The 25,650-nt window shown below is 55.6% G+C and overlaps 1 protein-coding gene across 10 annotated transcripts; it reads right to left on the bottom strand.

The window, feature by feature from the left end:
- Window positions 1-891: 891 nt before the first annotated feature.
- USP2 (ubiquitin specific peptidase 2) lies at window positions 892-25,387 on the bottom strand. Of its 10 annotated transcripts, none has more exons than XM_073239615.1 (15): window positions 25,145-25,387; window positions 23,527-23,628; window positions 16,643-17,460; window positions 16,231-16,416; window positions 5,475-5,525; window positions 4,886-5,009; window positions 4,566-4,677; window positions 4,363-4,473; window positions 4,141-4,229; window positions 3,838-3,941; window positions 3,670-3,750; window positions 3,471-3,549; window positions 3,137-3,244; window positions 2,834-2,954; window positions 892-2,560 (listed from the first exon to the last, which is right to left on the bottom strand). In XM_073239615.1, exons 3-15 carry the CDS (start codon window positions 17,417-17,419, stop codon window positions 2,473-2,475), a joined length of 2,031 nt encoding a protein of 676 aa, XP_073095716.1. In that variant the 5' UTR covers window positions 17,420-17,460; window positions 23,527-23,628; window positions 25,145-25,387; the 3' UTR covers window positions 892-2,472. The 10 variants fall into 10 exon arrangements, with proteins under 10 accessions (XP_073095716.1, XP_073095722.1, XP_073095718.1 ...); XM_073239621.1 differs by having other exon boundaries at window positions 4,141-4,205; window positions 25,145-25,385; XM_073239617.1 differs by lacking the exon at window positions 25,145-25,387 and adding an exon at window positions 24,082-24,250.
- Window positions 25,388-25,650: the final 263 nt, after the last annotated feature.

Genomic DNA, 25,650 nt, shown 5'->3' with positions numbered 1-25,650 from the left:
GAGTGCCTAGAAAAAGCACCCCCGCTACTGTTTCATCCCACCAGGTGTGTCTGACAGCAGGCACCGCTGTCTCAGCCAGGGTGGAATAGATAGGCCTTGTCTGTTCAGTGTCTGTAGTAGGGAAGCCAGTTAGGAACAATCCCAATAAAACGCTCTTAAGCTCAACTTCCGAAGTTACAAAATCAGTGGCAGAAATGGAAAATCTGAACAAGTCCTAAGAACTAAAAAACAAAACCAAAGATGATGAGCCCCTGGGTGCCCCAAAGAGGCAGTCTCTCTGAAAAAAGCACTTTGAACACAAAAATAGCTCTTTTGAGATATTGATAAGGCAGGTTGAGATCGTTGGTTGAGGACCAAGCTTTGATCACCCCACATCCGGGCACAGGCCCTCTCATCCAAGGGCAAGCTGTTTGGGTTTGGCCTCTGCTGGAGGGACTTGTTTCAGGGTGTCACAGGTCTGTACGGGCCCACTAAGTGTGACCACAAACTGCCGGAGTGCCCTACCAGCAGTTACAAAGCGCACAGTCCATGTAAAGAAATGTCTGTTGATAGACTACTTTCCTTAGCTGTGAAGAGGTGCTGAGATTGCCGGGGGAGGTCCTTATTCTCAGGAGGTGCATGCTAAGGCATTTAGAAGTGGTGAGAACACCTCACCCCTAAATGTTTTACCCAAAAGAATAAAGTATATATAAATGGATGGGGCAAAATGTTAATAACCAATGAATCCAGATGAATGTAGTGTGCTCTTCTCAGTGTTATAGAATTGGGTAACTTTCCAGAGCTTGGAATTTATAATCTGGTTTAAGCGGTAAAAATATTTGGCCACTGATATGCTAGGAGCTTATTCTGGGTTCAAACCCCTCCCAAATCAAGACTCCATCACTTGCCAACTTATTTCTCAAAGCTATGATTTATTCTGTACAAGGTTCCACTGTACATTAGACACGCTTCTACTCTTGCTTACACAGTAAACAAGTACACAGCAGCCCTGTGGCTCAGGTTCATAGGTCTTCCCTGGAGAAGGGCGTCGGGCAAGTTAAACTTGGGGTGTCTTTCCCTGATGCCTCTTGCTGGGAGCACTGGGAAGCTCCAGGCCCTGAGGGGCACAAGCCAGGCCCAGCTATGTGGATGCAAAGAGCTCCATGCAGAGCTCCCGGCCTTGGTGCAGAACCACTTTATTTTCGGCAGAAGAGTTTTGTCCAATTACTTAGGGCAAAATCAAGACCATGGGAAGGAGTCACACAACTGCGGCAAGATGCCCCAAACACCCAGGCTCCAGTTCCCAGGACAGAACTGCAGACTGACATCAAGAGGAGCTGAGGGGCGGCATGGGCGTCCCTGAGAAATCCGGTCCAAAGGGCCTACATCTGGGAGGCTCTGAGAAGGCGGGGGCAGGATGGTCAGGGAGAAAAAGCATCTTAAAAGGGAATAAATAAAGGGGAGAGTATGCAGGGAGAAGGGGCTTGCACTTTCCTTCAAACAACTAGGGAGTGGACCAGAGGCAGGTTGGAGGAACTGGGCAGGGAGAACTCCATACGCTAGCGGAAGAAATCTTTTACTTGCTCTGTCACCTCACTGAACAAGCCAGGGGCGAAGGACATGCCCCTAGCTCCCCCAGCGGGCTGAACATGGCACTGGGGAAGAGGAAGAGACTGAAGGATATTTCAGGGAGGGGCAGTTACCCCCTGGTCCCCAAATGCTATAAGGCACAATTCTTGGAGGCAACTAGATTCCATCCAAAACATTTTAAAAAACAAACAGAAAAACTTATTAGATCCCAGGTCTACTGTGGCTGTGCTTGGGGCGTGGCCAACACCCACCTAGCACCACTGAGGGCTAGCGTTAGAAAAGTTGTATTTGAAGAATTAAAAAAAAAAAAAAGACCAGCGTCCCAGCTGTGAAGGAGAGCATCTCTGGTCTGAATAGTTGTGGTAATTAAAAAAACAGTTGGGCTTTTAAAAACCAAAACCAGCTTTTTTCAAAGATGTCCCGTCTGTCCCCCTGGAGTTCGCAGAGTTGAGGGGGCTCCTGGCTCAGGACGTTTTTTCTGCTTCTGGACGGGTGAGCAGGGTCCTGGTGGGCAGTGCAGGCCCGAGGCTCTAGAGGGCGCTGTCTTCTCGGGCGGCGCGGGGGCTGGTGCCCGCAGCAGCGGACAAGGATCTCCTGCACGCGGACCGCTGCTGTTCGTTACACACGGGACAAAATCACAGGTCTAAAAATGCAAACAAGAGAAGCCGAGAAGGCGCTGCGCTGCCGGCCCTGGTCTCTGCGTCCTGTCGATCTTCCCTGCTGGGCATGGCTCAGGAGCACCTGGCTCCCTGCTCCAGGCTGTGGCCAGGCTAAGGCAGCTCCTGCTCGGCAGCTTTAGTTTATTTTTCTCTTATTTGTCGGTATTTTTTTTTGTCTTTTAAAAAAAAACTTGGGGTGTGGGGCCACCACAGGGAACGGAGAAAGGGATGTAGCTCCTTGCTGCTACATGCGGGAGGCTGGACTGGCCAATTCATAGAAGAGCAAATAGGCGTCGCTGGTGCGCACTTGGCTGGAGGACATGGGTGTGACACTGTGGAGAGAGCAGGGAAAAGTCAGAGCCTTGGTGGGGCGGGGGGGCCCTGGGACCGCGGGCTGGGTGGCGGAGGGCCCATCTCTAATCTCTCACTGTACACCTGAAGCCAACCTCTTTCGTTGTCTTCTAGAGATTCTTCAAATGGGCAGGAGACTCACATGTGACACATGGCTTTCTGGCTTTGACCTTTTCTGTCCAGTTAGGTGGAAGCCACATGGATGCATGAGGTACAGGTGTCTTGACAGCCAGGAGCCCTGAGACCTGTCTTACCTGGAGTCATTGAAAGTATGCCATTCGCCTGTCACTGGGCTCCGGCAGTAGGCTGTATAATGGCCTCCCATGGTGGTACCGGAGTGATTGGACACAGCGTACAGGTTGTAAACAGTGTGGTCTAAGGAGGAAACAGAAGGCGTCGAGTCCCCGTGGCCCTCCTCGGCCCCATGGCTCCTCCTCCTGCCTCCTCTCCCAATCTTTATAACTCACTTTTGGCAGCTGCCCTCCACCCCCTGGCCTGCCATCTGGATCTCAGACACTTGTGCCTCATTTCCGACCTTCCAGCTGAAAAATACTCACTGGTGTTTTCTGAGGCAAATTCTCTCAAGTCCAGGTCCCTTAGCGGGAAATTCACAAATGTTGTGAGCTTGCTGGTTCGTATCCTGGATTCCGAGAACCGCTTCAGATCTGGTGTGAATGTGGGTCAAGGACGGACAGGGCAGCAAGAACTGCATCAAAGCATCGGAGGCTGGATCCTAAGAGGGCGACTGCACTTCTCAGGAAGCAGAAGAGCAGGCAACCGAGGGAAGTCCCCAGCTTCCTACCTTCCTACCCTGCTCACCTTCACCCCGCCGGCCCCTTGTCACCAGCCCCTCTAAAGCCAAGGCCCTGCCCTGCCAGATCTTAAGGATACGGAGCACCAAGATCTTTGGGAACCTCTGGATGGAGAACTTCTTGATACATTGTTTTCTGGCTCGGCAGCGACAGCACATCTGAAAGACATGACGTGAAGAGCCAGGTAGGGTGTGGGGACGCCAGGGGGCTGCTGGTGACAGTGTCTTTCCCTGAGAGGCCTGGAGCTGTGCTCTCGCAGGTGTGCAAGGGTGACTTACTGGCTTTTCATCGCCATCCAGCACATCCTCTTTGGTGAAGAGCCTCATGCAGTCCATTAAAGTCACCTCAGCATAACCTCGCTGGGAGAGAAAAAAGTAAAGGTCTGAGGTCAATGACCCAGAAGGATTAGAGAGGGAGTTTCAAAAGAGGGGCAGCAGGGTGCATACCTTAGCAATGGGCAGTGAGAGGTCCCAGAAAGGATCGAAGACTGTAGAACAGTAACCACAGTCGGTACATGTCAGGGAACTTTTCAGCTGCCCAACAAAGAGATCTGGGAGAGAGATGGACACCGGCTGCTTTAGCAAAAGGCAGGGGACACACGGTCTGCCACAGTGTCTCCCTTCCCATGGCTCCAGCCTCTGTTTCTTGGACACCAGGCAGAAAGTGGGTTCCCTGGTTCTTAGGGCTTTTCATGCTGTTTAGGCAAAAGCAGTTAGGAAAGCAGGGCTTCCCCCCAGTCATGCACCTACCCCCAATCCGACTGTCTTCCCTTTCGAGATATTTCCTCCACATCTGTCGCCCTTTCTCATCATCACTAGGAGCCAGGAGGGGAAGACAACTGGGTCAGAGCAAAGAGCATGATAGGCTTAAGGGTCCACCATTTGAAACCCTTCATATTCAGCCTTCTCCCCACACCACCGCCCTCAATGCAGCAAGAAGCTCCAGCTCCCCACGGCATTTCTCTTACTTACGGAAGATGCTCGAGGTGCTCAGGGTTGGACTTAGGCCTCACTGTTACTCGGTTCACCTCGTTGTGGAGCCCATCCAGGAGGAAGCGAAGAAACTCCTGAGCATCCTGCTGACTGAACCCGAAGAAGAGGTGTGAGACGTGCGTGCCCCGAGGACCCTCTGGGGCCGCCGCCCGCCCTGGGGGGCATGCTTGCAGGGCCCTTACTTATAGCCGACGAAGCGAGGTGCATATCTCTGGATCTGGGTCTTGAACTCAGAGGGGCTTACCACATCATTGGGGGATGACGTCCATATAGTCTGGAGTAGTTTTGCAAACTCTAAGGGAAGGAGAGGGCAGAAAGGGGGTGCGGGGCACTGGTGACACATTTCCTATAAGAAATTCTGAACCGAGAATCTCAACAAAAAGAAGCCAAAAAAAAGAGAAACAGGAGAGGTGCATATAAAACACAACTACTAGTGCAGCAACAGTAGAGTGGAAAAAGCATCAGAGGGATGCAGGGCCGTGTCCATGCACGACTCCCTTACCTTCCATGAGGGCTGTGTGGGCCTTGCTGCTGTGGCTGAGATCCCGTGTGTAGAGCCTCTGCAGGCAGTAATCTCTCAGCTCCCGGGTGTTACTCAGACACTGCAGAATGGCGTTCATGAAGCACTGCAAGAGACCACCTGGCCGGTCAGAAGCAGGGGAGAGACAACTGTCTGGCACGTCTGCTGACTTAGTCAGAAGGGCCCTCCAGTTCATCTGTCCTAGAAATGAATACTTCCACAGCCTCAAGTTCCTCTTTTGGTAAGTGGAAGGGGTGAAGTGAAGCAAATTCCCACTACTGGCACAGGTGATGTAACTGGTTATTTGCTACAGGGGTGTGCAAAAGGGTGTGGGAAGTAATGGATGGTCCAGAAGGATCCAGGAAAGTCATTAATATGACAGTTAAAAGGGCAACTCCCCTTGAGCAGGGCTGGCTGCTGGGGGCGGGGCCGAAGTCCAGCCCAGCAATTCTATAAAATACTGCCTGGAAGGGCGGGTCCCATTGGCCTAGAGGGTAGGGGGTCAGGTGGAGCTGGGAGGGAACTCGGGTAGACTGTCCCTTAGGCAGGAAGTGGGCTGGGAAGAACTCACTGTGTTCCCAAGGTTGCGGAGACCAGCCAGGCCCTGGGCGCTCTTAGAATTCTGTAAGCAGAGAAAACATGGCGTGTGAGGAAGGCAGAGAGGCTGGCCTGTGCAAGCCTCTTTCATGGAACTTTCTAAAGCGGGAGCTATGGGCATCAGGCCACACAGACTCTCTCTTCAATTTTAGTCTATGTACATTGTAGGAAAGAGGAATTGAGGAATGCCTGTCATTTTCAACACACAACAAAAATATTCTTCAGAGCTTTGCTTTCTTTTATTGAGCATGTATTTTCCCCCATCTTTATCTTATGCTTCATTTTTCTGCCATATTGGAGACTGGAGATTAGAACTAGAGACTACAAATGAATATATTTGATTACTTCAGGCCCCAAATCTCGGCACTGTCTCAAATGACCTACATTTCTACCCCTAGATGTCCAATATACAAGGCAGCTGTCTTAATGGGCACCTCAAGGGGGGTCTTCAAAAGTTCAATGGCAGACATCTTAATAGAGTTTAAGTCTTCAGCACGGAGAACCTCAAATTAGCATGCCATTCTGACTTGCCAGAGACAGGTGGAATTCCTTCCAGCTGAGCTCAGCTCCTACGGGCTCATTAAAGCCTGGGAGAGTCTCCCTGCCTGGCTTAGGTTTCAGTATCCCGACCGGCCGCCGGCTAGGCGTCCTTCTGATGGCAGCCTACAGCCAAGCAGAGGTCAGCACCTGCAAAAGGTACCACTCTTGTTCTTGTTTCTATTATGGAGGACGGTGCGGGGGTGGGGAGAGAAGAGGAGGCTGGTCAAGGACGCTAAGCATCATTTGTCCAGGTCTCTTGGCTAATGCTGGCCCAATGGTCAAGGAGACAGACAGCCTTTGGGTTCAAAGGGTTAAAGAGGCAGTGTGCAGATGGGTCTGCCTACGCCGCCCCCCTCACCCCAGCGTCCCCAGGGAGGGGGCCTGGGAGCAAGAAACTCTGATGCAGCCCTGGCTGGGGCATGCGTGGGGCCAGCTCAAGCCTCATCAGAACAGGAGCCTGAAATAACTCAGCTAAAATTACTCATGCCGTGTGCTGACAGCCTCTGAGGCTGTCAGCAGCTCAAAGCCCATGAGGTTGTCAGCTCAGGGGGGTGGGGTGGGGAGAGGCAGGCTGAAGGAGGGCTTTTCTCAAGCATTGCCCAGCTGATCCCACGAGGAGGAGGATCCCTCCTTGCCAGCCACCAGCTCTAACACTAACAGGAAGGGAGGAGACACCTGGGTTCCACCTGCAGCGAGAGAGAAAAGCCTACTGGCAGCAGGTGGGGTAAAAGCATCCTCGAAGAATGTGGCCAAGGCCAGCAGCATATGGCTCCAAACACAAATTGTAAATCTTACCTGACAGTCTAAACCCTGGGGTTCCAGTAAGAGGGCCACAACAGAGGTAAGTCCCTGCCCAAAGACCTCATCAGCTTTTTCAGGCAGACCTGGAGGCCAGCCGAAGTCTCTGTGTTGCCCACGCAGAACTAAACGGTCAGCCTGCCCACATCTGCTCTTACTCTTACCCCTGCGTCTCAGACAACATCTGTCTAAAGAGGCTGTAGAAGTGAAGCATTCTACCACAGGTGATCACTGGTCCAGCAAAGTGGGCCCTCGGCTGAGATGGCGGTCACTCGGCCCTAGTGGGGGTGGGGCAAAGGGGACCCGGAGGCATCTGCCTGCTGAGGTGCTCCTTTCCACACTTAGTTCTGACCCAGCAGAGGGAGGGTCAATGAGAACACGTCACCGCCTACGGTTACTGTTCTCAAGGATCTAGCCCTACTCCTGGCTTGGCAGAGGAGAGCCTCCTTTAAGGCATTGCTAAAATTCTCTAGTTTTTATTTTTTGGGGGGGAGGGGGACTGTGCCTTTATCTAAAATTTCCTGAGTGCAAAACTACTCGCCAATTTCTAAGTGCTCTGTGTAGAAGGCGGTTGGATAACAGGAGCCAGGGGGTGGGAGTGGAGGGGAGAGCAGGGCTGTTCTACGCCCAGCTAGATGTTCTTCTGCCATGAATAGGAAATCAGGAGCTCCAGGGAAAGTCAGCACTTTCCATTCCAAAGAGGAACAAAATGTCCCAGGAGTGACCTTTCTTATGGGGAAAACAATCCTACCTCAGGACTGACAGGGAGAGGCTGAACTGGAGAAGCTGCAGAGACCCTGCCCAGCCAGCCTCTCACCAGGAGAGGAGGAAACGACTCCAGCTGGGATGCGGGAGCCCTTGTGCAGAGTGGAGAAAGTTTGGATCAAGACCTTCCTTAAAATTAGCCAGCAGCAAACCTAATTTTGGCTTAGTAGCAACCACTCTTCTTGAAAGTAGATGTCACCTCCGGCGTCAGTAAACAGACAGCATTCGCATTCTGGGGAAGGAGCAGGGGACTCCGGAAGGGCCTGCCCTGGGTTGATGCGGAGGAAACATCTGGGCACGTGGGCCATACAATAACTGCTGACTGAGGTTTGTGTCTCCACACTCAAGACCCCAGGAAAGGGCTTTCCTGGTTACTTCACCTGGGCCATGAGGGTCAGCCATGAGTCTTGGCTGCAGCCAAGGAGCCTGGTGTGGCCCTGGCATGGGGCAGTGCCCACACTGCCAACATGGAAGCTGGTGCCTGTTACATAAGATGTGTCCAGCTCTGGCCCCTCTCCCTTCTCCGAAAGGGCAGTGCCCAGCCTTCAGCCCTAGCATTACTCTGGGGTGGCTACTTCATTTGAGGGATCCAGTGTCCACTTAGCAGAACTGGGAAGGGCTGGAAAGTAATGGGAAGTTGCCTTCTTTCACCTGTCTGTAAGTCCTCTGCCCTTCACAGGGTCAAAGGACCCCTGTTACCAAGTCTTTGAGATCAGCGAGGGGGAGGCGACCCCTTTCTGACCAGCCTTTCTTGCTGCGTTTGGCTTGGCGTTGGAGGAGTCACACCCGCCATCCAGCGTGCTGCCGGTTCCCCCACACCAGGGGACCTATAGTCAAGGTGACGCTTTCCAGCGCCTGTCCTGGTCCCGGAGAGGGAGTCGGGGGCTGGGACCTCAACATGGGGCGGGGGCGCGAGTAAGCGAAGGATCACCTGGGGAGGGGGCATTCCTTGCCGGAGGCCCTGGGAAAAGAGGGCTGGGGGCCGGCGAGAACCCGTCCCCGGCCGAGGGCGCGCGGCGCCCCGGGGAGGCGGCGGAACCGCAGGCCCTCGGCGCGGGGGTTCCGGAAAAGGGCCCCGCGTACCTTGGCTTTGTTGAGCAGGAGCCCCACGAAGGTGGAGAGCAGCAGGGAAGGGGAGAGAGGGGAGCGCGGTCGCAGCTCCTTGGCGAGGGCGGGAAAGGGGGCGGCGGGGGGCTCCTCGGGCAGGGTCACCGTGTACGAGGTGCGCATGCTGGGGGGCGGGCGGCGGGCTCGGCCCCGCGCTTAACGTTCGCAGAGGGGACGCGGGCGAGTCCCGCGCCAGGCCCGCAGCCCGGACGCCGACGCCGGCGAGGCCGCCGCCGGACACGGTCCGCGGCGCCCGGCAGGAACCGCTGCGGCGAGCCGGCCCGCGCTCCTCCGCCGCCACCTCCCCGGCGCGCGCCGCCAACCGCACGGCACCCGGGTCTCGAGCTCCGGAGGACTGGCGGCCCTGCCGGCGCCTCCGGCTCCGCGACGTCAGCGCAGGGGGCGGGGCCACCGCCGGCCCCGCCCCCGCGCCCCCCTGCACGCGGACCTCCGCGAGACCGCCGCCCCGCCACCCCCGCGGGTCCGATACCCGCTTGCCCACCCGGGCAGCGGCCCGCCCGCCGGGGATACCTGCAGCCCCCGGGGGAGGACGGGACGGGCGCGCGGAGCCCGCACCGGCCTCGGGGCTGGGACTCAGGAGAAGTTATCTTTGAGGCCCGCAAAGGACGCGTCCCCACACCGAGTGCGGTGGGTGAGCATCGCCCGGGGCAGCATACATTTCCTAACTTTTTGGGGGCGGCACATCATTTTGAGAACCAGTGAAAGCTCTGCAAGCCCCGTCCTCTCTTCCTGGAATGGTGCCCCTAGGCGTAAACTTTGTACAGCATCCAGGCGAACTCAGGCCTTCTTGGAGCGAGACAATCCACACAGTTAGAGGGTCGATGGGTACGCGTTAGGAAGAAGATTTACCCCCTTCGGAACTGCACTCCCTTCTTCCCTCCAGTCCTGGTTTGGCCCATTATAAGGAGAGGCAACTCTAATATCCCATAAAGTACCCTAGGCCACTGTCCCCTGTGGCCCCAGGGAAGGAACTTTTCAGAATGCTTCTATCCAATTGCCCAACTCCATGTCCCAGAGCATCTCAAAATTTGTTTTGTTTTTGGGAGGTGGGGAGAAAGTGACACCATGGTGGGGAGAGTGCTCAGCTGGTGTGTGTGGGGTGAACACCACTCGGACCTAAGCGCGGCCATGCTTTTGAAGGTCCGAGGTCTTGAGTTTTAGTTCTGATGCTGCACCCAGCTCACCTATCAGGGAGCCAAACAGAATCTGCCTAGAGAAAGTATCTTGTTTGGAGCTTGCTGGCTATTTTTAGCCAGTATTTTTAGCATTTAAAAATACTCTTGAGAGGCAGCAGTGTGTGCTGTTACTCATCTGTGGCCTCCTTCTGTTCCTCTGGGCGTGCTCATCCCCATATGTACACGCGCACTGCACACACGACCACAGCCACATGGGGAATGTGTCTGGGACACATGTATGGAGTGGGCAGGAGGTAGGGCGTTCTATATGGTAATAAGAGAGGGTACCAGTATCAGGAGGGGTGATCTCCACAGCCAGATCTGGATTCTGGACAAACTGCCGTGGCCTTTTCCTCCATGCTCACTTCTTTTTAGCCACACCCGTTGGAGCCACCTGCATGCTTGCATTTGATCACGTCACTCTTCCCTGGAACTCGTAGAGCACCTGACTCTGGCACGCAGGCTGGGAGCCTCAGGCGGCACTGTCCGTGGGGCTCTGTGCATAGGCTCCTTCCGTGGTCACCACCCTGACACTTCTCTGAGCCCTGCCTCTAGCCAGCCTGCTCTTGTTTCTCTGCTTCAGCACACTTTCTCGCTCTTAAAAAACAAACTGCCACTAATTAAGTACTTAACTAAATGCCAGGCACTGGCCCACTGCTTTGAATATATTATCCCAGTTAACTTGTGTAATAGCACAATGACGTAGTAACGATTACCTCTATTTTCTAGATGAAGGACTTTAGGCCCTGAGAGGGCAAATGTCCTGCCAGGACTGCAAAGCTAATAAATAACAGGGTGGGGATTTGAACCCAGACCTGTCTTAGAGTAAATCCCATGCTTTTAACAACTACCAGGAGATTCTGGAATGCCCTCCTGCTTTCTGCCAATTACCTGCTTGTAAATGCTGTTCATACAAAGCCTCTAATGAGCTCCACCCAACTGTAAACACCCCATTACTGCACAGCCTCCCTTGTCTACTAGCATGTAGTTTACACCTTATTTACTTATCCTGGTTAAGTGTCTCTAAGACTTGTGTAAGTGGCTTTTAGATCAGATGTTGATTGTGTCCTTACACTGACCCCTCCTCAAGGACAGGTTTGTGGGTTCTCTCAGCAGGTGCTTAACAAACAGTGTTGATCTCATTTCTAAAGGGGGCAGGCCAGGCCCTGCTGCGAGTGCATCCTGGAGGTCCCACAGAGCCTTAGAGGGTGGAGTGAGTCTGGGTTTGTGTATTGAGTAAGTATGCTTGGGGAGGAGGTTGCTGTCCAACAGCACTTACCCCTGGAGCACTTGGCCGGTCTCTCCAGGACTTAGGCCTGTACTACCCACCCCAGGACATCACGGCATTCTGCCAGCACACTCCCTCCCTCTTTGCTGGGATGCAGAAGGTTAGGGGCATTGCTGGGACAGAAAGGCCCGGATGGGAAAGCTCCTGCCTGGGAGCTCTTTGAGACATCTGGGGTGAGGGGAAGGCATTCACATAGGGCCCAGTCTCACCGAGCACGTCTATCTGCTGCAGGATACGGCCAGCAAAGAACTGTGTGCCAGCCGTCATGGAACTTTCTCCTCAGTGTTATTTCTTGGGGTGGGATGAGTAAAGGATACAGAAGGGGTCTGAATCTGGCACCGGCTCTGTGGCTCTGCCTCAGAATCACTGAGCTAATTGCGCAGGGAGCATTGCTGCAGCCGGAGACTCTCTTTTCTGAGCCTGTGCTTGGCTCGCCTCCTTTGTAGGTGAAGTAATTTTCTTTACCTCAAATCCTTCCTGGCATGGATGGAGTATAAACATAAGTCAGGGTTAGCTCTGGGAGGGCAGGGCTGAGAGTATCCTGCTTCCCCAGAACTTGGTGAGTAGTTGGTCCAGGGTTTGGAAACACTGTTCGCAGGCCCAGGCAAATGCCTTCTGGCCAGTGGCCACGCTCCAGCACGCACCTGTGATTACCATTGCAAATGGACAGACTGGTGGCCTGATTGAACTGGTAGGGCTCAGAGTCCTTGTTAGGGATTGGGCTTTGAGCCCACAAGTGCCCTTGAGGAGGGAGGGCAGCCCTACCTGCAGTCAGGAAGCCCGGCTTCCCTGCATCACCCAGACCCCAGGAGGCCAAGAGCTCTGTGCTCCTTTGAGCCCCAGGGCAGTCTGGCCTGAACCAGCTGGATTCCAGAGGCCTACACACTTCCCGCTCTTGCTTAAACCTCTGTGTAGGTGCCAGCTGTATGTATCTGTTGAGGCGAGAGGGTGCAGGGGCCCCATGTGTAGCTTGGAGCCCTGAACACGGTGTTCATTTCTGCGGTCGTGGTCAGTGGAGCAGCTCTCCCAGGTGTAGGGAACATTTTTCCAGGCTTAGATCAACTTCTGCATCACTGATCTCCACCCCAGCACCACATTAACTCAGGAAGTTATCCTGGGCTGCGGGTGGAGGAGGAGGCCAGCTAGTGCTGGGCACTGACTGAGAAACTGAGCCTGTCTTCGAGGGATGGAGACATCGGTGTCTTGCTGACTCTAAGCACAAATAGCAAACTGGTTGCCCTTTCTCAGCAGCCAGTACCGGCCCAGGACACGGAACCCCTTGGGCTTAAGGTCTCCTCTGAGTGACCTTCCCGTGCTGTCAGCACAGATGCAAGCCCTCAGGAAGTCTAGCCTCCTCGGGCTGGCCGAGTAGGAGAGGGAAGGCCCCAGGGTCTCAGGCTGCCAAGCAGGACGAACAAGACAGCACGGATGCAGTTCGGCGTGACCGAGTAAACAGTGCGAGGCCAGGGACAGGGAGGAAGGTCACACTTCTCACCCAGGAGCTCTAGGGCAGCCCCTGCTGTCCTCAACTTGTCCTCTTTGGAGTAACCCCATTCACTGCATGGCAGCAGTCAAGTCCAAAGTCCCACCCAAGAGAGAAACCACATGACCTCAGCTTATATAATCTCCCTGTCACTGAACAGCTGGAACCCAAGGCTTTGGGAGATGAGTCAGCAGCCCCAATGGCAAATAGGAACCAGGGACTCTAGGTTCCCAGACCTTTTGCTCCCAGCAGCAGGCCCGAGAGCATAGGGCAAGGGTGTAGAAGAGAAGGCGCGGGGAGAATAGGCTGGGCCAGGCTCTGAGCCTCAGGCCCTGGCTCTGCATCGGAACAGCAGGTGCCCGGCCTGGTGACTGTGCTCTGAGGGCCCTGGGCAAGCCCCAGCTCTTCTGGGAGGGGAGGAAAGGGGTATAGCCTGGGCAGGGCTGGGCAGGGCTGACCAGGCAGAATGCCAGGGCTGGGGAGGGAGCACGTGGAGGGGGTGGTGCGGAGGAGGATTAGGATGGATTGTAGGGTTAAAGCGCAGCCCTGGCAGGGCTCCAGTGGGAACAGCTTGTCCTTCCATAGGCCCAGGGAACAGGAGAAGTGGGGCGGAGGGGGGACGTGACCAGGTGGGGTGTCTGCGCTTCTGCCTTTCTGCAGGGCCAACCCACCTGGCCTGGCTTGGAGTCCCCACCATGGGTAGTGAAAGCATTTTTTTTTTTAACCATTTCTGAACCACTGTGTCTCTCCAATTTGTCTGCATTTTAAACAGAAGGTCAAGCGTGGGGCAGCCCTCATTATGCTAGGCTGAGCTGCACCCGTGAGGACTGGCATTTTGTTGGTGCTTATGCAAGCATGGGGGGTTATTCAGAATATTCCGCACTCCACCAGTTCTTTATTGCTGCTCAGCTGAACCTGTAATATTCCCAGCTCACGTCGGCTGTTACTATACTGAAGGGAGTGACTCTGGTTAGAACTGTTCTACTCCCTGGTTGGGGACTGCTTTTGACCTTCCTTTATGAATGTCAACTGGAGTTTAAGTCAGCTACCCTGAGAGTCCCCAGGGCCAAGACGCCCCGAGGACCTCAGGGAGTCACATCACAGGATGTACTTTCCCACCTTTGCTGCTCCCAAGGGCGGCCCCTTCCCCATGCTAGTCAGCTGCCAAGTGCCCCCTTTCTATCATTCCCTTTTCCCTCCTGAATTTTAAACCAACGCTTCCATAGGATTTTACTGGTTTCGGATTCCTCCACATCCATTATTTGCTTTGAGCCTGAGGTCATCCCTGTGAGGTAGGCAGGGTGGGCGTGGCCATTTCCTTTTATGGATAAGGAAACAGCTCAGATGAGAGGTGTCCAAAGAGGCAAAGCTGTCACAGCGGCCCGCCCCAGCCTCAGGTGACCTCTCCCTTCCTACCACCTACGACTCTTACAAACACCTAGAGCTGCCTCCTACTGCAACTGTTCTAAGAACTAATTTCCCTAAGTTAGTTGTGAATGCGCCGAGGGTAGGGACCATGGCTCCCGCGTCTCTTGCCTCCCAGAGCTCCTGGAAGGGTGCAAGGGGGATCAACATCTATTGAGCACCTCTACGCGCCAGACCGCTTTCACGTGCAACCTCTGACCCCTCACAGTAATCTCTGGGGCGGGAACTAGGATCCTCTGGCTGTACAGAGGAAGCAGGGCTAGAAGTTACGGAACTTCTCTGAGGTCACACTGCTCGTAAGCTGAGCAGTCTAAGTGAATGAATGAGAAGGTAAGATCCCCAGAGGGAGATCCGAAAAGAAACTGGACCTGCTTTTAGAAAGAAGTGGTCCAGGCCCCGTGAGCAGAGCTGTTTTCACCTCAGTAAGGTGCAGTCGATGCCAGGAAGTGAGGATGAAGTGCTGAGGGGAGGGGGCGAGGTTCAAGCAGGGTCTTGCACCACTGGCCCATAAGGGGCCTTTCCCAGTTGGCAGTACCTTCTTGAGCGCCAGCTCGGGGTGTAACCCTAGCTCACCTGTAGGGCATTACTGGCTACTTAAGTGTATTGTGAGTTGTTGCTGGATGGGAAGGAGGGACGCTAGGCTAGCTGAGTGTCCCAGGGCACTCTGCCACTCCTTGGAGGTCCTTTCCTCAAAACCCCCTCACCCTGGCCCAGGGGGTGGAGGGGGGGCCGGGATGTCCACTGTGGGAGGGGTGGAGGGCGGCAGACTCCAGGGAGGTTTGGGATGTACTTGTGGGGGGAAGGAGGCGGGGTCACAGTGGTCTGTCCCCCAGTGGGGGAGGACACCCTGCTGTCTCATGATGGGGCTGAGGATGGGTCTGTAGTTTAGTCTGTGGAGAGGAGATGTTTAGACCTCAGCACGCTCAAAGATTCCCTGAAGAGCTTGCGAAAAGGGCAGATTCCCGGGCACTGTCCCCAGGGACTTTGATTCAGGGGATCTGGGTGGGGCCCAGAGGCCTGGATTGTTAAGCCTTGCAGGTGATTCTGTGGTAGGCAGTCTGCAGATCCCACTGCCAGGAGCACAGCCTGCCAGAAGGAGCCCTCCTCTCCGGAGCTCCTCAGGAGCCTCTAGCGTCCTAGCGCTTCCACCGAGAGCTACTTTCTGCCTGCCCCGAGTTGAGCAACAGCAGACGTGTCCAATTGAATCATGTGCCCACCCAAGGCCAGGTCCCTCTGGGGGCACCTCTCTCCCCGGCTGGCTCTGTCATCTCCCCTCCAGTGCAGCCAACCCTGCCCTGTCAGGCTCTGAATGCTCTGGGAGGCACCCAGCTTGGCATCCCCCATGCCACTTCCCAGCTGGCACAGCAAGGCCAATACTCTCTAGGCAATGTGATCAAAGTTGTCCTCTCCAGACCTTTAGTTATGACAAGGTTCAAAGCCCCGCCCCTATCCTGCTCCCCTGCTCCACTGGTTCTGGACAAGCCCCCCGGGCAGTATTACTTGCTGTGGCACAGCTATTGTTTCCAAAAGGTACATGTCCTAGAAGTAGGGGCAGGGTACATAAGGTAATGAAGGAGACCCAACACCCAACTCTCCTGCCCCTATGCTTGCCTGTCCATCTGTCTGTCCATCCACCTACCCATCCATCCATTTGTACAGTCAGCTGAGTCCTGTGCTGTACTAGGCACATGGTCAAGGACCTAGAGATGTGAGTTCTTGCTCATCCTCCAAGAGCTTGCCCCCAATGGGCACACTAATAACCACAGAAAAGGCAGACTTGTCAGCACCGCAGGAGAGGTGCGTCTCGGGATCCAATGTGAGCCGGGCTGCACCAGCCCTAAGTCAGTGTCTAGCAGAGCCTCCCTCCTCATTTCAGCCCAGGAAGGCCTGGAATATAGAGGTACTGGATTGTCTAAAGCCCTATACACAAATTTCTCCACCATTTTCTCTAAAGACACATGAGAAGTACTGTTGTCTAGACACCCTGGTCCTGAGTCAGCCAGTGTCAGAGAGAGTCCCTCTCCCCCTGGGGTCTTATGCCCACATAGTATCTGGGTCTCCAGGCTGGAAAGTAAGTGCTGGAGCAGGAGGACAGGTGTGGCCAGAGTAGGGGGGAGGCCTGTCTTACCACAGGGAACACCGGTGCTCTGGGGGCCTCCGCATTCAGTCCAGGGTGGGGCAGGGCCTGCAGGGAACCATGGCATGCTGGGTGGAAAAGTAGAGGGTGAGAATCGCAGTGTGTGTAGGGGTAGCTGAGCATTTCCGAGGACACTGCTGGACCATTGCCGAGGGCACAGGTGATGAAGTGGGTTTCCTAGGGAGAGTGGGAAAGCCCCTGAGCAAGGCCCTGAGCCACCAGGGTGCAGACATGCTGAGATGCCTTCTCTGGCTTGTCCCCACTTGGGGTGCAGGAGCAGCCGCCGTGAGGTTTGGGAAGAAAACCTCTGCCTCCAGTCAGCTGGGAGTCTTTTCCTCAACCCAGCTCTTCTACATCAGTGGCTTCCTCCCAGCCCATCACTTGTCCCCAGTGGGCAACTCACCATGGTGTCTCGCCCTGAATCGCTGGAGCGGCTGGACCCAGAGGCCTGGCTCTGGCTCTTCTCCCACGGGCTGTAATGGCCACTCGGTCGGTAGGTGGGGCTGAGGACTTCAGGGACTCGTGACGGGGGGGCCTGGCCGGGCCCATGGGGTGTGCTGCCCTTGTGACTATAGTTCTCCAGGTAGTTGGTCAGGTGCCCTGAGTGGCTGGTGCCCTGGTAGAGGCTCTGCAGGGTACATAGCTCCTTATGTGTGTTGGCCAGCATGGGGCTGCAGCCCACGTTCCCGGGGTCTATCCAGTAGCTGTCCGAGGTATGGAGGCTGGAGAAATCCCGGGCCAGGTCTGATTGGCTGTTCGACTTCTTTTGGGTCAGGGTTATCCTGTGGTCCCGGGCATTGATGGGCAGGTAGCCAAGGGAGTTGCTGGTCACTCCGTAAGGGAAACCGCCACCCCCACTGAGTCCACTGCCTGAAGGCCGCTCAGTGCCCCGAGGCTGGCTCTCTGCCCGCCTTCCACCCCCGATGATGTCAGGTCTCAGCAGGGGGCGGCCCCGGTCATAGTCCAGGATGGAGGAAGGGCCATAGGCACGGGGGCGGGTGAGGAGGCTGGTGGGGGGACCCGGCTTGAAACCAAGCCTCTCCTTCTCCAGGAAGGAGGCAGACGGGTTAGCCCCATAGGAGGAGGAAATGTAGGTGCCATAGCCTGACTTGGCGTAAGGGGCATCTGTGTAGCGGGCTGATTCTGTGTAGCGCTTCAGGGTGGAGGAGAGCTGGGACATCCTTCAGGGCGGCACTCAGTGGGGACTGGGAGCCTCATGGGCTGCAAGACAAGGAAAGCAGATATTAAAGGACCCTGTAGGTGTCACACTCCCACTGTCTCTGCTCTCTGTCCCTAGCTGGCCAGAACCTTAGATCCCAGCCAGGGACTACACACACAATCCATTTCCACCAGACGCTGGCCCACTGCCAAGGAACACACCTACACATGTCTGTATTCACACATGCACGTAGGACAGCAGGTAGGTTTGCACACACCTATGCATTTTACACCTGTGAAGGTGCAAGAGTTAACCTGGCTTTTATAAACCACACAGGCAATCGGTCTTGGCACGGCCTGGCCACTCTGAAGGGTGCACCCCTCAAAGACCCATACGTGAGAGCAGGGACCGCCCTGTCTCTGCAGCCCCCCTGGTGATGCCAAGTATTCCAGCTATATCCCACCTGCTTCGTCTCCTCAGCTTCTGCAGAAACTCCTGAGGGGAGGGGAAGGGAGGGGATGCACCCCCCATCCTACCCCCTGGGCTGACAAGGCGGGTTATTTCAAGGGTTCAGACTGCTTCCCTCCCTTCCGACCTAAGGCATGAGCAGGCATCTTTTAGGAATCCTACACTGTCTGAGCTGCAGGGACCTGAGTGAGGATCATTTGGTCAGATCCCTGGTGAGGAAAAGGAGGCTTGTGAGAGGAAGTGATGGAGGCGGGTGGGAGGCTGTGGTGATCAAGCTTGTGGCAGAGAGGGGGTTGGACCTTGGTCTCCCCAGAGTTCTTCCCTGCACAGGGTCATTTGCTGCAGTGGGGGATCCTACTCTGCTAGAACGCACCCTCTTCGCCGATCTCAGTCTCCTGTTCTAAGTGAAGTTACAGTCCCGTGGCCTCCCAGAGGTTCCCCTACCAACATCCACGCCAGCCTGCTCGTGGTGAGAATGACTTTTGCAGAGGGGGCCACCTGGAGGCTAAAATCCTGTGCCACAGGCAGCTCTCCCTGCTCCCACACGAGTCCTTAAAGCCCGGGTGGGTCTGGTGAGGGAACACAGAATCATTGAATTAAGGAGTTTGTAGGGCCCTCTGGGTCATCCATCTAAACATCTCTGTCCTACAGATGGGAAAAGCGGTGCCAATTTGCCCAAGGTCACACACTAGCAGAGTCAGGATTAGAATCCAGGTCTTCCAGATTTCTGCTTTACTTTGTATTCACCCTCCCCCATCAAATTTAGACTCACTTGGGGGCCCCCTAAATCCCTCCATCGCTCAAACATGCAGGCTTTATCTACAATGGAGCTGGAAGGCACAGGTGCTTTGCAGAGAGGAGCAAAATAGGGTCAGGCCCTCTTCTCTGAGGGCCACCTGGGGCTCTTAGGGGCGGAGGGTGGGGAGAGCCATCAGGGCTCTCAGTATACTGTGTGCAGGAGCTGGTGTGGATTTGCCCTTTGATTAGCTGGTGATTTTGCACTAGCCATTTAGCATCTCTGAGCCCCAATTTCCTCACCTGTAAAGTGAGTCTAATAATCATCACTGTGATTCCTACCCACAGGGTGGTGGCCAGGAATAAATGAGCTAATAGCATGTGAAGCCCTGAACAGGTTATTATCCCCACCCCCAGCCCCTGCTAGGCAGCTGGGTTCCTCTCTTTGTAGGCCTATAATAATGTCAAGGCTGGCCGTCTCCTGGCCTGGCCAGCCTCTGACCTCAGCCCCGGGTACCAGGCTTTCCAGTGCAGCTCACAGTGAGATGAGCAGATGAATGGGCAGTGGGCAGAATTGAGCTGCTCAGCAGACACGGGCTTGGGCAGCCCACAGCCTGCCCTAGGCCGGCAGCCCAGCCCATTAAGGCAGAGAGGAGCTGGTTCCGAGCCCCAACTGCTGAAAGCTTGGCAGAGGGCTCTAGAAACTCAGTTCATGCAAAGCATGGGATAGGTGCAAGGAGTAGGAGACAGCGGGTGGCGACTTCCCTATCAGACCCGGAACAGAATGGCTGGACCCTGCCCGAGACCTCCAGCAGTTTTTGGTTCAGGCCGGCATCAGAAAGGCCTGGTCCGCGGTTACTCTGCCCTTTTCCCACCTGGTCCAGGGACCCTGTACCTCCCTATACACTCCTTTGCCTACGGTGCTTCTACCCTCAGCCCAACTTTCACCCCTTTCTAGGAGATGGAACTGGAGGAAGGCCTCATGCAGATTAGGGGGAAACCCCAAGCTTTCCTGCCATCCTCTTAGCTTTCTGGGGTGCAGAGAGGAAGAGAACGAAGGCTGAGGCAGTCCAGGGACAGACATAGACAGAGGCACCCGAGGGGGCTTGGGACCAGTCCTGCTCTATTTCACATTGGAGAACTCCATCAGTAATGCAGTCAGAGACTCCAGGTCTCAGGATCTGGGCTCTGGGATGCCTCGCAGCCAATCAGAGATGACCCCTGCCCCCAACCAGGTCATGAGCTCCTGCCATCTCCCCAAGCCCTCCCCCTCCCCCACACCAAGGCTCCCAGGGAATTGGTATTCTGCAGGCAGTGCCCCGTGCTCCTGACCTCTCTTGGCCCTGCTGATGACACAGAAGTGCTGGGACCAAACAAGGTACAGCAGACAGGGATAGGCAGGACCACCCACAAGTAGCCTGGGAAGGGCTGGGGCTGGATGCAGGTGGAGGCACACGTTCTAGCCCAGGATCCCCAGAGGGCTCCTAAATCCCACTCTCCCACCTTCTCCAGTGCGGCAGGCAACTGATAGACCCCCCCTTGGGGACCACGCCATAACTAACAGCCCCCTGGAAGCTGCCTCTCAGCACTGACATCTGGCTTATAGTTCCTTTCCGGGGAGAGGGTCCCTACTGGGGCCGAGGCCTGAACATGCCTATCCTTTCCCCCAGATCCCAGTTTCACTCTTGAGAAAGGTGCCAGCAGCTTCCAGGTGAGCAGACAGCTTGGGTTGGTGTCCTTTGGCATTACCTGGCACGGCTGTCCCTGGAGGCTGCAGAAAGCACGGCAGGTGGGAGCACGGCCGGGCCCTGGCCACAGCCTTGCTGGGCAAGATGGGGACAGGACAGGCACTCACATGGCTGCGAGTCTCCCTGTTGCCACAGGAACAGCCTGAACTGAATGGCCCTTTCACGGGACAGTGGAAGGCCAGCCGATTGGCTGGGATCCCTTGTCTCCCTCCCTGCCCGGTGTGGGGCCCCTGCTGCCCAACTCCTTTCACTGTTTCCCCGGAGCTGGCAAGTACAGGCATGTGGCTCCAGGACAGCGGGGGCACTCCGCCTGCCAAGCTCCTCCTCCATGCCATCTTAGCATGGGCACCTCCCCTCCCCTCCCCCTCACTTTGCTCAGTTTCCCCTCTGGGAGGTGCAGCTGCATTCCACTGCACAGAGCACCAGCTTCCTGAAGGAACAAGTCAGCCAGACCGCTGTCATCCAGGCCGGCAGGTGTCAAGCACCTGTGGGCTGGGCATGGTGCTGAGGGCCTCACATGCAGCTTCTTGCTCAGCCTTGACCCTGACACACAGCCCTCACTGCGTGCCTACTGGCCCTCTAAGTGCAATTCACATGTGGTGTGTTGAGCGTCTTAGCGCAGTGTTAAACGTTAATTCTTTCGGAAGAACAAATCCCTCAAATTCACGAACATTGTTTGACGGTTTAATTATTTACAGTTGATTGAAATTAATACTTAATTTAAAACTTAAAAAATAGACAGGAATTAAATAATGAAACTTTTAAATGAAGCATTTAGCATGCGCATTTTTGAAGTTATTAACACTTAAAACACCACTGTATGAATTCACTTAATCCTCGCAGTTGCCCTAAGCAGTTGCTATTATTATGCTCATTTGCAGAGGAGGAAATGTGGAAGGCATGTGGATTTCCCAAGGTCATACTGGGATCAGTGCAGAGCTCGAGGGGGACCTGAGCTCTGTCTGCTAACAGCCACCCTGCAGCCAGCCCCCCACTTCACATTTCCCTGGCCTCTCCTGGAGCTGGCACAGCACCAGGGGACATGGAGCAGGGACCCTGGCGTCCACTGTCTAGGCAACAGGATGGCAGTGCCGACTCCCACAGGAGCGGCCTTTCTGACTTTCCACTGCAGGCTAATGAAAGTGAAGCCAGGCGCAACCTGAGCCCCAGTGCAACACTGATCAGCCTTGAGGTGGTCCAGGAGGCCTCCATTCCACTCGTGGGGCCAAGCTCCTGTGTGTGCCCTGGCACCAGCATCCAGCCACAGTCAGGTTCTTGGCTCAAGGCCTGGTTATGGACATGGCCCCCAGCTCCCTATCCTTGCTGCAGCTTGGCCCACTCCCAGGGTACCTGGCTAGGTGAGTCAGGGGCTCACCGTGTCCCCCTGTGGCAGTCAGCCTCCTTGAGTCAGCCACTGTCATTTCCTGTTGCTCACGTGAAGGGCTTCCTAACCAGCCCAGTCAGGGGAGGGACTTGCTCCCCAGGAATCCTGGGCACTCCTGACCCTCAGGGGACAGGATGGGTAATGTTCCCCAACCCAAAAGTCTTCATGGCACCTCTGTGCCCAGATATGCTCTGCTTTGTAGGGTGAAGGCATGACAGCTTCTGTGGCCTTGCCACTGCATGGATAGAGGCCCCTAGGTGGGTTTCAGTGGTACGTCTCAGAGAGCTCAGTCCCTTGCCCCCTGCCCAGGTGTCCAGCACAGGTGAATGGGGAGTCACGGGCAGTCCCACCAGGTGCTTTGGAACCTCCACAGTGGTGACCTCAAAGCTTCCCGAAGCCACTGGCTAACAACATCGGAATGAGGCACAGCCTCTGTGCTGACCTTGAAGGGTAAAGTGGGCTGAAGAGGGCCCTGTCTCCCTTCATCTACCCTCTCCAATCCTGACTCCTAGCTGCATGGGCACTGTCTGGGGCAGCTTCTGAGTTGAGGGGTGTCCTGGCAGGTGCGGAGGGCACAGGTAGAGTGGAGGACTGGGGTTGGGGATCCCATCTGTGGTTGCCTAGTCCAGGCCCCCAGGAGTCGCAGCCACCTCCTCCCCTCCAGCTTGTTACTAGCTGCTTTGTCTCTCAGGGGCTGGCACCCAGGGACGCACTAGTTTAGTACCTAATCCTCTTGCATGTCTTGACAAGGAATCACCCAAGGGAGTTTGGGTCCTTGGTCTCTCTCACTCCCAGCCATTGCCCAACAGCTGAGAGAGGGGCAGAGAGGTCAGAGAGAGAGAGGGGAATACAGGAAAAAGTCCTGAGTGGTAGAGAAGTGGCTGGGTTCCGGGTGCTCCATGGGTGCTTCTTGATTTGAGGCTGGGAGGGGGTAGGCATCTCTACACTTCCAAGAAAAGGCCAAGAAATGGGCTAGGCAGCACTGTGTCCTTAAATTCTCTTTTCTAACCACCTCTGTCCAGACATTGTCCTGGTGCTTCCTCCCCAGGGGACAGTCCCAGTCTCCCTCCCTCCCAGGGCTCCGTGTTTTCTCTGTCCTTGGCCTCCCACCCTTTAGGGTTGCCCACAGTACCCACCGGCCCCAGTGGGCCCAGCCTCTCCCATGCTCCTCCAAACAGGGCTCTCCCAAGCAGATAGCCCAGCGCCCTCTGGACAGCGGCCCTGTGAAGCTCAGAGACTGAAGGGGCAGTTACTGACCTGTGTCTGGGGCACTGCACGGGGTCTGGGGGCTTCTCCTTCTCCAGCAAGGCAGGGAGTGCAGTGGAGAGCCCAGAGGCTGGAGTCTGACTGGGGCTGGATAATCCGGAGCTCAGGTTACTGCCTCCGATATATATAGTATCTTATCTGACCTCACAGAGATGGCCAGCCCGACTCACTTGCATTCCAAGCCCGGGGAGAATTAAAGGGGCCCTGGCAGGCCCTCCTTCGAGGTGCTGCTCTGATTGGTGAGGGCCAGGCAAGGAGACTATATGAGGACTCTCTGAAGGGGGACATTTTGAAGTGGCACAGAGGGGGGATTCAAGGGGCAACAACACTGGAGAGAGGGTAGAGGGATTGAGGCAAAAATATGGAGAAAAGAGGTGTCAGTCACAGAACTAGAGCCTCCTGCGAGGCCAAGGCCTTTACTTTTGATACGGAGAGAGATTTAGAGACAGACAACAGCTCCCTCTGGGGTGCACAGAGAGTGAGAGGCAGGTGGGACCAGCTCTCAGGTTTTCAGTCCAAACTCTTACCATGGACTTCTGGGCCTGTGCTTGGATTCCAGGTCTTTCGCTTTTATTGGCTCTGAGACAATGGGCAAGCCACTTAAGCTGCCTGAACCTGAGTTGTTTACTCTGTAAAACAGGAATAAAAATTGTAATAATGATAATGCTGTACCTCACACTTGTGAGGATTAAATAAAATAATATCTGTAAATTTCCTGGCCCAGGGTAAGAGTTCAGCGAATCATGATGATTATACACATCCTTCCACTTAGTGTAATTAGTGGTGGTATCTGCAGTAGCTCCTACCAGGGGAACCTTCCTAGGCAGAAAAGGGCTTCCAGGCTGCCTCTCACAAGTGCTATCCTAATGCCAGAGCGCAGCCCCGTGGTTTTCTGAGCTGGTCTGTGCCCCGTAACCGGCTACGAGACTTGCTATATTCCCAGATGTCCAGTCCGTCCATCAGAGAAGGACCCGGCCCATATGGGCTCCTTCCCCCTTTGCCCAGAAAAAAAAAAAAAAGCGGCAAATACAGCTTTTCCCAGATTCCCCGAGGAAAGCTGCTCTGGGGTGGGTCCACTCTACCTGTTGGAGTGCTCAGGGGTCCAAGGCCACAGAGCCGGGCTGGGCAGGGTCACAGGAGGAAGGAGCAGGATTCTTAACCTCTCGGGCCTTGGTGCTCCTGTCTGTGCCCACTCTGCCGCTCCTGTCTCTTGTCGGCTCTCCCTGAGGACTGGGAGTCCCCAGGAAGCTGCCTCCACCCTGTCTCAGCAGGGCTACTGACTCAGCTCAGGTCCTGATGATAAACTTGGGAGGACGCCCTTGTCCTCAGCCCTCCCCATTCCAGCCCTCATTCTCACTCCAGTTTGGCATGCGCCTACCGCATCAAAGGAGCGGGGATGCCCAAGCCCCAGGCCAACCAGCTCTCCTTCCTGCACTTTACCCAGCTGTCAGTCGGGTTTGGGGGACCTTCTCATGCCCGTGCTGGGGAGGTGAGCATCGCCACGATCTCCAAGTCAGCCCCATTCTAAAAGCAGCCAGAGCACAGGAGGTAGGGGTTCACTCCTGGGAGGACAGCTAGCACGGGTTGGCCAGAGCTTCCCTAGGCTGTCAAGGGTAAGTTACTCGCCCCGGAGCACCCCGTGCCTGCTTCTGGTCTGGGACTGGTGAGAATGTCAAAGCTGCCTCTTTCTAGTTGTGGATGGGTGGAAATGCTGCCCTTCTGCTTAACTGCTGCCCTTCCTCCACGCCCACTCCGTTTGGCAAACTGACCAGAGACAGCCCCCCCGGGAGCTTTAACAGAGGGAGTGAGCTGGGTGCACACATGGGGAGGGGCTGTCAAGTGTCCCCGCATCACTTTCAGGCCACATGCCACAAGGTCCAGAGATCTGGACCTGCCAAAGCAGCCTGTCCTTAGAACACACTGATCAGCACACAGATGGCCCTCCTGGCACCCCGGGCTGTCAGCTGGCAGGCCCCGCCACACACACAACTGGCAGTCACAGCTGGAGTTGCTCCGCGCTGCTGGCATCAGCCCTACATTCTAGTGCCCATTCTGCCCAGGCTGGCATTGACACCTCACTTCCTGAGCCCCAAATGGCACTGACCCCCGCATTCCCCTCCCGGGTCCCCGACAGGTGGCACGTACCTGCCTCTTTGAGGATGGACGAGTCGAACCGGGCACAAGCATGGAGCTGCGGGGGAGTCCGGCCGGGTGGTGGCGCGGCGCGGTGAGCAGCGGCTGACGCAGAGGGCTCCCTGGCCTCGGCTCCTGCCCGCCTCTCCCCAACCTCTGCCCGGGGCCCAGAGAGAACCTCCCCGGGAAAGCGGCGCCACCCAGCGGGCAGCCGCATCCCGCGCCTCGCATCGCTGAGACTCTCACGGCTCCTGGCTTGTTCTTATTGTGGCGTCATCAGAGCCCCGCCCCGCTAGGGTCTCCCAGGCGACCGATATAAACAGAGAGGCACGTGGAGGATCAGCACCCGAGTTTGGAGGGGGTGGAGCACGAAAAGAAGCTCACCTGAATGTGGCACGTTGGGGCAGCGGGAAGGTATTGAGTTAGAGGCAGGGAAGGCCCAGAATTTGACCCCCAGGACATATAGCAACGTTCAATTTTTAGGGAAGGCTAAATGTACCCACACCTTCTCTGCTGTT

This window comes from Manis javanica, chromosome 6, assembly GCF_040802235.1.
Source record: "Manis javanica isolate MJ-LG chromosome 6, MJ_LKY, whole genome shotgun sequence".
In the NCBI taxonomy this organism is placed as follows: Eukaryota; Metazoa; Chordata; class Mammalia; order Pholidota; family Manidae; genus Manis; species Manis javanica.
Note: the sequence above shows the minus strand (reverse complement) of the source record. Positions and strands in the feature narration are given on the sequence as shown.

Coding starts and splice junctions, on each gene's coding strand:
- USP2 (XM_073239615.1), bottom strand. CDS start 17,419: ATGTCCCAGCTCTCCTCCACCCTGAAGCGCTACACAGAATCAGCCCGC. Junction 4,230..4,362: donor GAGCACCTCGAGCATCTTCC/GTAAGTAAGAGA, acceptor GCTCTGACCCAG/TTGTCTTCCCCTCCTGGCTC. Junction 3,942..4,140: donor GGAAGACAGTCGGATTGGGG/GTAGGTGCATGA, acceptor TCTCTCTCCCAG/ATCTCTTTGTTGGGCAGCTG.